This window comes from Megascapheus bottae, chromosome 5 (assembly GCF_031878675.1).
Source record: "Megascapheus bottae isolate mThoBot1 chromosome 5, mThoBot2.hap1, whole genome shotgun sequence".
Classification (NCBI taxonomy): Eukaryota; Metazoa; Chordata; class Mammalia; order Rodentia; family Geomyidae; genus Megascapheus; species Megascapheus bottae.
In genome coordinates this window covers 75,728,193-75,740,667 of record NC_143513.1, presented here as the reverse complement: position 1 = coordinate 75,740,667, position 12,475 = coordinate 75,728,193, and the positions used below count along the sequence as shown (strand labels likewise).

Sequence of the window (12,475 nt, the reverse complement as noted above, 5' to 3'; positions counted from 1 at the left end):
GGATTACAAGTGTGAGCCCAGTGCCCGCATGCAGTGTGATGATTTGAGTTACAGATGCCAATTTCTTAAAATGTTGAAATGATGGGCTGGGAGTTTAGCATAGTGGTAGAGTGCTTGCCTAGCATGCATGAGGACCCAGGTTCGATTCCTTGGTACCACATACATAGAAAAAAGCCAGAAATGGTGCTGTGGCTCAAGTGGTAGAGCTCTAGCCTTGAGAACGCTCAAGGACAGTGCCCAGGCTCTGAGTTGAAGACCAAGGGCTGGCAAAACATATGTTGAAATGATGAAATAATGGTGGATTTATACTAATATAAACCCATCACCTTTTTGAGTGACGTGGAATACCCCAAACTAGTAGCACTTACAGGGTTACCTCTATCTTTAGTACAATTCTCTTATGGAGTAGTTACCAGGAAACTCTAGTTGAAGCCCTAGTTGTAGGGGCACATAGGTGAGGAGAGGCCTGAAGCCTCCCACTAGTGTCTGGTGTCTCTTTGTGTTTCTTTTTGCAAAAATAACTACTTACATATATATATATATATATTTTATATTTCATTTACCAGAGGTAATATGCTCTGTGTGTGTGTGTGTGTGTGTGTGTGTGTGTGTGTGTGTATTTTGTTCTGTGCCTTAAATTTTTTAACTTAAAAGTGAATCTTGAGGCCAGGAGGTAGCTCTGTGGCAACTGCTCTGGGTTTGAGCCCCACTACCCAAACGAGAAAAGAAAATGCCAAAAAAAAAAAAGTGGCACTTGATAAATATTTCAATTTATTGAAGCCTCTTTTTTTTTTTTTTTTTGGGAATTGTCCTGGGGCTTAAACTCAGGGTCATGGCACTGTCCCTGAGTTTTATCCACTCAAGGTCAGTGCTTTACTACCTGAGCTCTACTTAGGCTTTTTTTTGGTCAGTCATGGGCTTGAACTGGGCTTGGAAGCTATCTCTGAGCTCTTCAACTCAAGGCTAGCACCAACGACTTGAGCCACAGGACCACTTCTGGTTTTCTGGTGATTAATTGGAGATAAGAGTTTCATGGACTTTAGTGCCTGGGCTGGCTTTGATTCTCTGATCTAGCCTCCTGAGTAGCTAGGATAACAGGGATGAGCCACCAGCACCCAGCTAATTTGTCTACTTTTGATGGATGTTTATGTTATTTTCAATCTTTGTTTTTACAAAGTATCACATCACAAGGAATCATCTGGTATATGTGCTTTTCAGATTTATGAAGTAAATGGTCAGGTCAGATCAGGTCCTAGAAAGTAAATCAAGTTCCTTTTCATGAGCTGGACCACCTGGTACTCTCCCTGGATTCATGGCCTCACTGACAAAGAGTTGTCAGGCTTTTGAGCTTCTGTCACTTTGGTAAGTGTGAAAGGGTGTGTCAGTGCTCTTTAGTTTACTTTTTGTCATGAGTGAGGTTGAGTATTTTTTCCTGGCATGTAAGGGCCATTCACATGCATGTGTTTCCCTCTTCTTTGTGGGCTGTTATGGTTTTCTTCATTTTTCTGTCAACTTTTTTGGTATTTTTCTAAAATGTCAAGAATCTCTCTTTCTGTTACATTAGCTCCTGGTTAGTCCTATAAATTTCATGTAGTTTTTCTTGGCTTTATTTACCTTTTGAATGCTTATGTTTTACTCTACAGAGATTTTGAAAAAGCTTTTTGGTTAAATGGATCAATCTCTTCCTCATTGCTTCTGAAGTTAGAGTTTTGGTTGTCTATGGCCCTCATCCAGCTCAAAGACTTAAAAGAAATAATTTCCCTATCTAGAGCATACATTTGGTAAAGTTTGTAAAAGTGGTTTTTTCTTTGTTCTTTTTGAAACTGGATCCTTTGTATCATTATTCTAACTTAGTTCTCAGGGGGACACAAGTAGAGGACAAATGTTAGAAATAAAACAGATTGGATACAGCTTAGTGTGGTTAAATATATATTTGACATATTCAAGACCCTGGGTTTGATTCTCAGTACATGAGGGGATGCAAGGAGTGAGAAAAAGAGGCATAGAAGGAGCAAGGGAGGAAGAAAGAAGGAAAAGTACAGTGATTATTTCATTCAAATACAGGCAAAGATATGATTCAGAACCTCTTGGTTTGTGGGTTTAATGCTGTATAGTCCATTAAACCTCCATGACCAATGGACAATTCTTGATGATTCTCTTTCAGGAGCACTTTTCTGTTCAATAGTTAATATGGCCATATTGAGAAGTTTCAATACCCTAGTGTCTTTTTTTTTTTTCTTGCAGGGCTAAGAGAATGAGCCCAGGACCTTGAGCATGCTAGGCAAGCACTACCACTAAGCTGTGTCCCTAGTTTTTAGGAACATCAGTCAGTGTCACATTTGAAACAGCATTCATATACTTCATATGTCTTGTTTAATTCTTTACCTCCGATCCTTAATAAAAGTATTTTATTCATGGAACTGAACCTTACTTTCCTTTGTTTCTTTTGAATTTTTAACCTCATTCTCAGCCTCTGTTTGGAAGTTTCACACTTAGTATTTCCACCCCCCCACGGAGTATTTCTGCCCCTCTCCCCTCCCCCCCCCCCCCCCGTGGGTTATGGGGCTTGAACCCAGCCTGGGCGCTATCCCTGAGAGCTTCAGCTCAAGAAGCCTCACTTCCCATTTTCTAGAGGTTAATTGAAGATAAGTCTCAGGTCCTTTTGTTCCCTGGTTGGCTTTCAACCTTAATTCTCAGATATCAGCCTCCTGAGTAGCTAGGATTACAGGCATGATCCACTGCGCCTGGCTACTCACTTAGTATTTTTTTTTAAGCTGTGCTAGAAAATACATGTATTTTTTGCTTAGGCGGGAAAAAAACCATTGATTTATTCTACATAACAACTAATAAAAGGACCTGGATATACTTTTCAATTTACCTTCTGGGCATTTTTAACTTTAGCTTTGAGAAGTACTAATACTATAAATGCTTCATTAGAATTATTTTCTTTGTCCTCTCAAGTTTCCTTGTATGAAGGTTTGTTAGAAACCCTTATTTTTTTAGCTTGTCTTAAGGTCTTTTTGTTTTTATAATCTTGAGTGGTATTTTCACTGGATATGGGTTATAGTTACTTTATCTTAGAACATTAAAGATAACACTCTGCTGTCTTGTTGCTTTTGAGAAATTGGCTATTGATGTAACTGGCATTGTTTTCACTATAATTGCCCTTTTTCTCTCTGGCTAATTTTAAGGGTTCTGTCTTAGAATTATATACCTCACTATGATGTGTCTAAGTGTGTGTTTATATTTATTCTGCCTAAGATTAGTTGCCCTACCAGTTCTACTCTTTCCTCCCTATCTGGAGCTTCCTTTGGTTAGGTCCCTTCGCCACCATTTCCTTTGCCTGTCTTGCTCTAAATCATCTTCTATTTCATTTACTTTTTTTTTTATTTTAGCAGTACTACTAGGTTTTGAACTCCAGGTCCCATACTTGCTAGACAGGTGCTCTATCGTTTGAGCCACACTTCAAGGCCCACAAACCATCTTGAGAGTTGCATTTGACTATGATGTCAGTTCTATCATCAGATGGACTGATCTGCTAGTTACCTTATCATTTCAGCATTTCCTATCAATGATTTGACTTGACATTTCCAGAAGTTCTGTTCTTGTTTTAGATCTTCCAGGTCTTTTTTAAAATAGTTTTTTCTTAATTTTCCTTTTATTTCTTTAAATAAAGAAGTAACTTATTTTAATTGTCTATTTATTATCTTTGTAGGTCTGTTCTGGCCGATTATTTGCTGGTAGGACCTTCCTCAGTTGTTTTTAAACTGCCACCTTCTTCTTTGTCTTCTTTGTCTTCTTTGTCGTTGTCATCATCATTGTCTTCTTTGTTATTGTCGTCATCATCATTATTGCTCTGGGGCTTGAGCTCAGAGCCTGAGCACTTTGGGCTTCTTTAAGGCTAGAGCTCTACCACTTGAGCCAGAGCACCATTTCTGGCTTTTTCTTTTTTTTTTTTTTGCCAGTCCTGGGCTTGAGCTCAGGGCCTGAGCACTGTCCTTGGACTTTCTCAAGGCTAGAGCTCTACCACTTGAGCCTCAGCACCACTTCTGGCTTTTTGCTATGTATGTGGGGTACCGAGGAATCGAACCCGGGTCTTCATGCATGCTAGGCAAGCACTCTACCACTAGGCCAAACTCCCGGCCCTCTGGCTTTTTCTATGTTTGTGGTACTGAGGAATTGAACCCACGTCTTCACACTTGCTAGGCAGGCACTCTACCACTAGGCCAAACTCTAGGCTCTCAACTGCCACTTTCTTAGGAAGGTTATTTGTGGGGGTCCTCTGAAGTTAGAATGGAGCAACATGTCTCATGCTAACAGAAGCAGAAGGTAGAACTATGTAGGAACAGCAGGGCATTCTGAAACTTAAGGGGAATGATTAGGAATGATAATCTCACAGTGTAGTTCCTAAATTTTTTGAGCCTCCTGTCTTTTAAGACCTTTTTTTGTTGGTTTATTTTTAAATCTTGGAGTGGCTATAATACACAATACACAATACCCTGTAATTTGGCGCATGAATATTAAAATTTTTGCATTGTCCTTTTTTTTTTTTTTTTTGCCAGTCCTGGGCTTGAGCTCAGGGCATTAACCCTCTCCTTGGACTTTCTCAAGGCTAAAGCTCTACCACTTGAGCCTCAGCACCACTTTAAGCTTTTTTCTATGTATGTGGTACTGAGGAATTGAACCCGGGTCTTTGTGCATGCTAGGCAAGCACTCTACCACTAGGCCAAACTCCCGGCTTCTGCATTGTCCTTTTTAGAAGGATGAATACAGACCACAATAGCCTCTTAATCAAATTTCTGTTGTCAAGGTTTTAGTGTCAAATTTATGAAAAATGTTTTTATATGTCAGTTATATAGGGTAAGCTTTTTTTTTTTTTTTGGCCAGTCACAGGCTTGATCTCAGGGCCTGAGCACTGTCCTGGAGCTTTCCTTAAGGCTGGAGCTCTGCCACTTGAGCCACAGCACCACTTTCAGCTTTTTCTCTGTATGTGGTACCCAGGAATCAAACCTAGATGTTCATGCATGCAGGCAAGAACTCTACCACTAGGCAAAACTCCCGGCCTAGAGTTGAAGCTTTTAAAATCCTCTTTGGAGCACTTTGGATTTCAAGACTGTGGATAAGGCCTATGGCCTGTGAAGCTTCTCTACCCATGCTCTCTATGTCCTCTATGTGATAGTGGGACCTGATGGATAGTAAATCTCTCAGAATGAGGGTTTGGGGTTTGGCTACATAGGCAGAGAAAAACCTACTTACATAATGGATATTGCATTTGTGTGCTTCTTTTTACCTTCTAATTTTTTAAAAACTATGCTTTGCTGACACTCAAGACTACTGTCAGTTAGTAGAGAACAACTGTTGCAGATTTGTTTATGTCTAAAGGTAATGTGTCTTAAGTTGTTTTGTTTACTTTTTGTAGCACTGTCAAGTTTCAAGGCCCGAAATGCATCCCAGACTATTGGGACCTCTCAGCTCTGCCAGACCCAGGTTATAAGGTATGAAACTCAGTGTTGCTTGGGACTAGACAAAAAAGGTTATCTAGGCTGGGAGTTTGGCCTAGTAGTATAGTGCTTGCCTAACATGCATGAAGACCCAGGTTCTATACCTCAGTACCACATACATTACAAAGAAGCCAGAAATGGTGCTGAGGCTCAAGTGGTAGAGCTCTAGCCTTGAGAAGTCCAAGGACAGTGCTCAGGCCCTGAGTTCAAGCCCAGGACTAGTAAAAAAAAAGTCTGCAGAGATGAGTAGGTATGGACAGATGAGTAGGTGTGGACAGTTGCTCTTTACTTTTGTAGAACTTTGGAACATTAAGGCTACCTGATTACCCAGAAGATGGCTATATATTTGAGATAAGAACATATAGTATGCAGAGAGGAGGATAAAATTGCTAGGAAAGGAGGAAACAAGGGTTTCTGAGCTAAAGCTTAGCTAGATATCTCAGCTTTACTAGGAAAGGAGAAAGGAATAAGAGAAGGTTTACATGTAGTGAGGGGGACACATTAGATGCAAAAGACAGGAGACCTGACCATTAAGCAGCTCAATTGGGGCCTATTTTCTACTGGGAGCTTTGCTGAACATAGTGGAGCATCATTATGACTAATGTCCTGTACTATCTAGTCTACATGGGGCATGTCAGCTGGTGTTTTAACAAGCTAGTCTCCTGCCAAGCACTGTACAGATAGGTTTTTCCCAATATAATAAGCCGCATCGTGGGAAGAAGGCTCTCTTACTGAGCTTGGACTAGCAATTGCCAGCAGTACAGGCAGCATGTATGAAGGGCTAAGGAAGTTAAGATACTTTTGAACACATCCTGTGGACATCCATGATATCTGGCTTAGGCATCACTTGTGTTTTGGGTTAGTTGGACAGGAAGAGAAATGTTGTCATCACTTCCCTTGGCTGGCTTCTGCAATTATAGCAAATATAAACCACCTTGAAAAGAGATTCCAGTGCAGTCTGAACTTTGCCAATAACATGTTAAAAACTGTTTTCTACTTGCAGAGGATAACCCTCAGTTCTTCTTCAGAAGAGTATCGTAAGGTCTGGAACCTGTTCATCCGTACATTACCTTTCTACTTTGTTCAGAAGATTGAGCGAGTTCAGAACCTGGCCCTGTGGGAAGTGTACCAGTGGTGTGTTGGGGCTGCTTCTTGATGGGCTGGTGGCTTTGTCCCTTACTCTGTTAGCTACTTCCTGAAATGCCTTGGTCTCTTGGACGATTTGAAACAGCAGCACTGATCTCCCTCATCCTTTGGATTGTGTGGTGGCACAGTCCAAGCTTGTGGCAAAAAATTTAGGAGACTGAAAATTTCCAGCTTAGATCTCATTCCTGTCATGACTAGTAGCCATACCAGCCCCACTCTCTTTATTTGTTTGTTTGTTTGTTTGTTTGTGGGTCATAGGGCTTGAACTTGGCCTGGGCGCTGTCCCTCAGGTCTTCAGCTCAAGGCTACCACCCTACCTTTGAGCCAAGCCCCTCTTCCCATTTTCTAGTGGTTAATTGGAGATAAAAGTTTCAGGTCCTTTTGTCTCTGGGCTGACTTTGAACCTTAATCCTCAGATCTCAGCCTCCTGAGTAGTTAGGATTACAGGCGTGAGACACTAGCCGGGTGCCAGCCCCACTCTCCGCCCATTCCCACATGGTTTTTGTGAAGTGTCCCTTTTTTTCACTGACATAGTTGGTCATCCTAAAGGAGAGAGGCTGGGCCCTTGTGGACCAAAAGTCTTGTGACTTTCCCTCTACTTTACAGTTTTCCAGGCTCCAGCTCCATTTAGGAGCAGTATAGAGAAAGGACTTGGCCCTTAATTTCCAAGTTGTTCATCTCAAGCCTGGAACTGTATAGGGGAACATTTCCCATCTACATTTCTCCCAGGTCTTGCTCCACCTTCTGTCTTATTCCCTGGCTTGTAGCTGGAGCTTCTGGGGCCATGGCCTCCATCTTTTGCTCACAGAATGCTTCTTCTTTTTCTTCTTCTTTTTTTTTTTTTTCAAAATAAATTTTTGTCGGTGCAGCTCTTCTTGGTAGCCAGCATTCTTGGCTCTCAATATGCATCCTCTGTCATTATAGGCAAAAAGGACAGATGCAAAAGCGAAATGAGGGGAAAGAGGTAGATGAGAGGCAGCTATTTCATGGAACCAGTGCCAACTTCGTGGATGCCATCTGCCAGCAAAACTTCGACTGGCGTATCTGTGGTCTTCATGGCACTTCCTATGGCAAGGGTAAGTAAGGCAAGGGAAGTGATTGGCAAGCCATTTGAAAACAGTGTCACAGAAGAAGGCATTGACCAGCGCTGCAGAGATAGTTTATGCAACTAAGCTTGTTCACCCGTAGGAAATGGCCTCTTAGTCTTCTAGTGATCCTCTGTAGAGATGTTCCAACAAAGTCCTGCTGTGTATAGTATCTGTGTATAGCAAATAGTTTAACTCAGGGTGACATGGCAGCCCTGACTTGCTGAGACATTTTTTTCCAGTGGAAGGGTGGGGGCATGGTGATAATGGTAGTCAGAAGAGAGGAAACACTTATTTTTCCATATTTTTTTTATTGTATTCAATAGAAGGGTTACATTACATTTGTCAGATGGAAACACTTTTTTTAATCCTGATAGGTCCTAGCAGAGTGCCTGTGTAGTGTCCTTAGATACAGAAGGGAAAACCTTAGATAAGCTCTTATATTATTCCAGCTATTGTGAGCTGAGTGATTTCTCTCTCTCTCTCTCTCTCTCTCTCTCTCTCTCTCTCTCTCTCTCTCTCTCTCTCTCTCTCCCTCCCTCCCTCCCTCCCTCCCTCCCTCCCTCCCTCCCTCTCTCCCTCTCTCCCTCTCTCCCTCTCTCCCTCTCTCTCTCTGTTGTGGGACTTGACCACTGGGCCTGGGCACCATCCCTGAGCTCTTCAGCTCAAGGCTACCATCCTACTCCTTGATCAACAGTACCACTTCCAGTTTTCTGGGGGTTAATTGGAGATGACAATTCCATGGACTTTATTGCCTGGGCTGGCTTTGAACCGCAATCCTCAGATCTCAGCCTTCTGAGTAGCTAGGATTACAGGCATGAGCCATCGTGCCTGACCATCTGAGTGGTTTTCTTTGTTTTTTCTATCCTGGGGCTTGAACTTGGGGCCTACAGCTGTCCCTGAGCCTCTTTGTGCTCAAGGCTAGTTCTCTACCACTTGAGTCCCAACACCATTTCTAGCTTTTTCTGAATAGTTTATTAGAGATAAGAGCCTCATAGACTTTCTTGCCCAGGCTGGCTTTAATTAAACTAAGATCCTCAGATCTTAGGTTGTTGAGTAACTAGGATTATAGGTATGAACCACTGACACCTGGCTGATTTTTTTTGTAGCATTTTTGTTTTTATTTTTTTGCCAGTCTTGGGGCTTGAACTCAGGGCCTGAGCACTGTCCTTGGTCTTTTTTTTCTCAAGGCTAGTGGTTTGCCACTTGAGCCACAGCATCACTTCCAGCTTTTTTCTATGCATGTGGTACTAAGGAATCAAACCCTGGTCTTCGTGCACACTAGGCAAGCACTCTACCACTAGCCCAAACTCCTGGCCCTCATAGTTATTTCTTAAGATTTTTAATTTTAGTTATTTTTAAAATTTTAAAACAGTTTCAAAGCTGGTCACAGTGGTTCATGCCTGTCATCCTAGCTACTCGGAATGCGGTGATCTGAAGATCATGGTTCAAAACCAGCCCTGGCACTAAAGAACATGAGTCTTATCTCCAATTGACCATTAGAAAACAGGAAGTGGGGCTGTGGCTCAAAGGGTTGGGCGGTAGCCTTGAGCTGAAGAGTTCAGGGACAGCACCCAGGCCCAGGCCCAGAGTTCAAGCCCCATGACCAACAAAAAAAACAAACCTGAGTTTCAAACTCAAAGAAAAATCAGAAGAATATCATGTATTAGCCCTGCATAAAATAGAGGTACATATATTATTTTTAACATTTGGCTACATTTTTCCATTGATTTCTTTTGACTCATATGTGTTACTTCTGCATAAATTAGAGGTACATTTTTTTTAACATTTGGCCACATTTTTATGATGATTTCCTTGGGTCATGTCTCTGTAGTGGCAAATACAGTGCCTTTCCAAGTATGACTTCCAAATTTATAATCGTAATGCCAGTTGCATCAGTTATCTGTGATGTTAAGTTTGATACACTAATGATTTTGGGACCAGAATGGACCAGAGCCTGGCAGGTTTATGAACCCTAATACAGAGGTGATAGCTTCCCACTCAGGCTTTCATTTGACACAGTTCATAGTTCTGTACATTGGGCTTCTGGTGTCTACATAGTGCCTTCACAAATAGAATCTTCCTCTTCCATAGCAGCCCTGAAGCTGGGTGGAGCAGCTGTATCTTATAGCTGAGGAAACTAAGGTTTAGGATCAACTAGTAACATACTCAGGGGGCTGGGAGTTTGGCCTAGTGCTAGAGTGTTTGCCTAGCATGCACAAAGACCCGGGTTCGATTCCTTGGTACCACATACACAGAAAAAGCTAGAAGTGGTGCTGTGGCTCAAGTGGTAGAGCTCTACCCTTGAGAAAACCCAAGGCCAGTGCTCAGGTCCTGAGTTAAGTCTTAGGACTGGCAAAAATATATATATATATATTGCAACATACTCAGAACTTTACGGAGGCCAGGTGATCCCTCTGATGCCTGGCCATGTGGAGGGGTATTGATGGTCTGATGCATGTCACTTTATATGGGAAAAAGTGGAGAAATGGGAGGAGGGTGTTACTGTAGACAAAAAGCAAAAGTTGCTGCCATCGCCAGGACACCAATCAGTTAACCTCTCCCCTGCTTGGTTGCTGAGCTGTCTTCAGCAGAGCCCCTCTGTGTCATTTCAGGGAGCTACTTTGCCAGAGATTCTGCCTATTCCCACCACTACAGCAAGTCTGACACAAACACCTACACCATGTTCCTGGCCCGGGTACTCGTGGGCAGCTACACCAGGGGCAATGCTACCTTGGTCCGTCCTCCAGCCAAGGAAGGCCAGAGCAGTGTCTTCTATGACAGCTGTGTGAATAGCATGTCTGACCCGTCTATCTTCGTAGTCTTTGAGAAGCATCAGATCTACCCTGAGTACCTCATTGAGTACTCTACTTCCTACAAGCCCCCGACTAGCTCCTCTATTCTGGTTGCTTTGGGCAACTTGTTTGGCAGCCGGTAGTGAGTAGCCAATGCCTTGGGCCTTTCCTGTTCATCTTCCTTGGGAGAGCCATTTGGAACTTAAAAAAATGTTTTAAAAAAAAACTTTTAATGAACTATTGTTTAATGTAGAGTTTTCAATGGAGTTACATTTTTTTTTTTTTTCTTGATTGTGGGGCTTGAACGCTGGGCCTGGGCATTGTTCCTGAGCTCTTCAGTGGAAGGCTACCCTACCCCTTGACCCACAGCGCTACTTCCTGAAGTTACATTCTTGAATCCCTTTTTAGTCATGGTTTTAGCTTTTAGGTAACTTTTGGGCTTCCTAGTAGTTTTACCAATAGTGATTGTAGGTGAGCCCTTGTTTCCTTTTTAATGTGTTAACATTGTATTTTTTACTCTTTGCTGACTGTGTATTACTGGTACCAACCACAAAGTTTCTATAAAGTTTTATGGGTTTTAATTAAGAGTTTATCTCTACAGATTCTGTTTTGGAAGGGTTTCATGCCCACTTTTTTGCTTTTTGTCAGAGTGGCACAGTAGTAATAGCTACCAGGGAAGAAGACCCCAGAACAGACTTAGGGATATACCACCACATTTTGCCTCCTTTGGCACTAACCTAGGCTGTTCTTGGTGGCTTCTCCTTGGTTCTGGCATTGACTGATTTGTGTCATGCTGTCAGAAAAAGAAGCTACTATGGTATCATGAAGTTTCTGCTGTTTTTTTCCTGTTCTGGTGAGCATAAACAACTATGCAATGAAGCGTAGCCCCTTGGCAAGAGACGTGATTGTGTGCCCTTAGCAGCTTCTGACTTGCCTATACATCATTTAAGCACTCTGAGCACCCTCAGAGTGTGGGTTTTATGTCTGCATATACCTGTGCTACAAATGTCATGCAAGAGTATGGAAATAAAAGAATGTTATTTGAAGTGAATAGAGAATGGAGCTCCTTTGTTTAGTATCTATTTATTGAGCACTTGCTATAGGTATAAGTCACCTTTTTGAGTGTTGTGACTTATGACTAGCAGATATTTATTCTTATTCTGCAGGCTGGAAAGTCCAGAATCAAGATGTCTGCAGATTTGGTGTCTACTAAAGTTTATTACTCATAAAAGCCTATCTTCTTACTATAACTGCATGGTAGAAGGGTGTCTCTCAAGCCTTTATAATTAAGGGCACTAATCACATTCATGAGGGTTGCAGGACCTAATCACCTCCTAATGACATCACCATAGGGGTAAGAATTTAACATGAACCTGTGGGAAACACATTAAGACTATAGCAGGGATATAGCAGTTAATGTCAGTAGCCTTAGGAAGACTGTGTGAATCTGAAGATTTTGGCCTCTCACTTTCTGGGTCCCCTGCAAGGACTGAGAGGGGTCCTTACAATATAGTAATGTGATCTTGGGTTTTGGTATAATTTACAGAATACATGTTTATATTCCCCACCCCCCAATAAAGAGTCAGCCCTACAAAATCTTGATTCACCATTGGATATGAACATGGAGAATGTGCTGGATTTGATACACAAATCAGTGTTTGGTATTTTCTTCTTGGTTCTGGTTGGTTCTCATGTAGTTGTCAGAGAAGCTGTTTTCCCTCCTAAAGGAATATGCTGTTGGTTCATCCTTTGGATTTCAGATCTAAGGAAGTTTTGCTAGCATCTCCTATTTTAGGAGGAAGCTGAAACCTCACACAGCATGGTGTAACTGATCATACCAGAAGAAAGCCAAGTTAAAAGTTAGAAAAACAGCACAACTAGCCAGGCATTGGTGGCTCACACCTGTATTCTAGCTATTCAGGAGGCTGAGATCTGAGGATTGTGGTTC

At 42.0% G+C, this 12,475-nt stretch overlaps 1 protein-coding gene across 2 annotated transcripts in view; it reads left to right on the top strand.

Moving 5' to 3' along the window:
- The window catches only part of Parp12 (poly(ADP-ribose) polymerase family member 12), a 39,469-nt gene extending 27,260 nt beyond the window's left edge, over positions 1–12,209 (top strand). Inside the window, exons 9-12 of one of the 2 annotated variants that reach the window (XM_090333406.1) lie at positions 5,420–5,495; positions 6,505–6,635; positions 7,572–7,723; positions 11,694–12,209. In XM_090333406.1, the coding sequence (XP_090189532.1) occupies positions 5,420–5,495; positions 6,505–6,635; positions 7,572–7,723; positions 11,694–11,740 (406 nt within the window). In that variant the 3' untranslated portion in view covers positions 11,741–12,209. Of the gene's footprint in view, positions 1–5,419; positions 5,496–6,504; positions 6,636–7,571; positions 7,724–10,347; positions 11,610–11,693 lie in introns of those variants that run through there. The other variant, XM_090333405.1, reaches the window with a different exon arrangement.
- Positions 12,210–12,475: the final 266 nt, after the last annotated feature.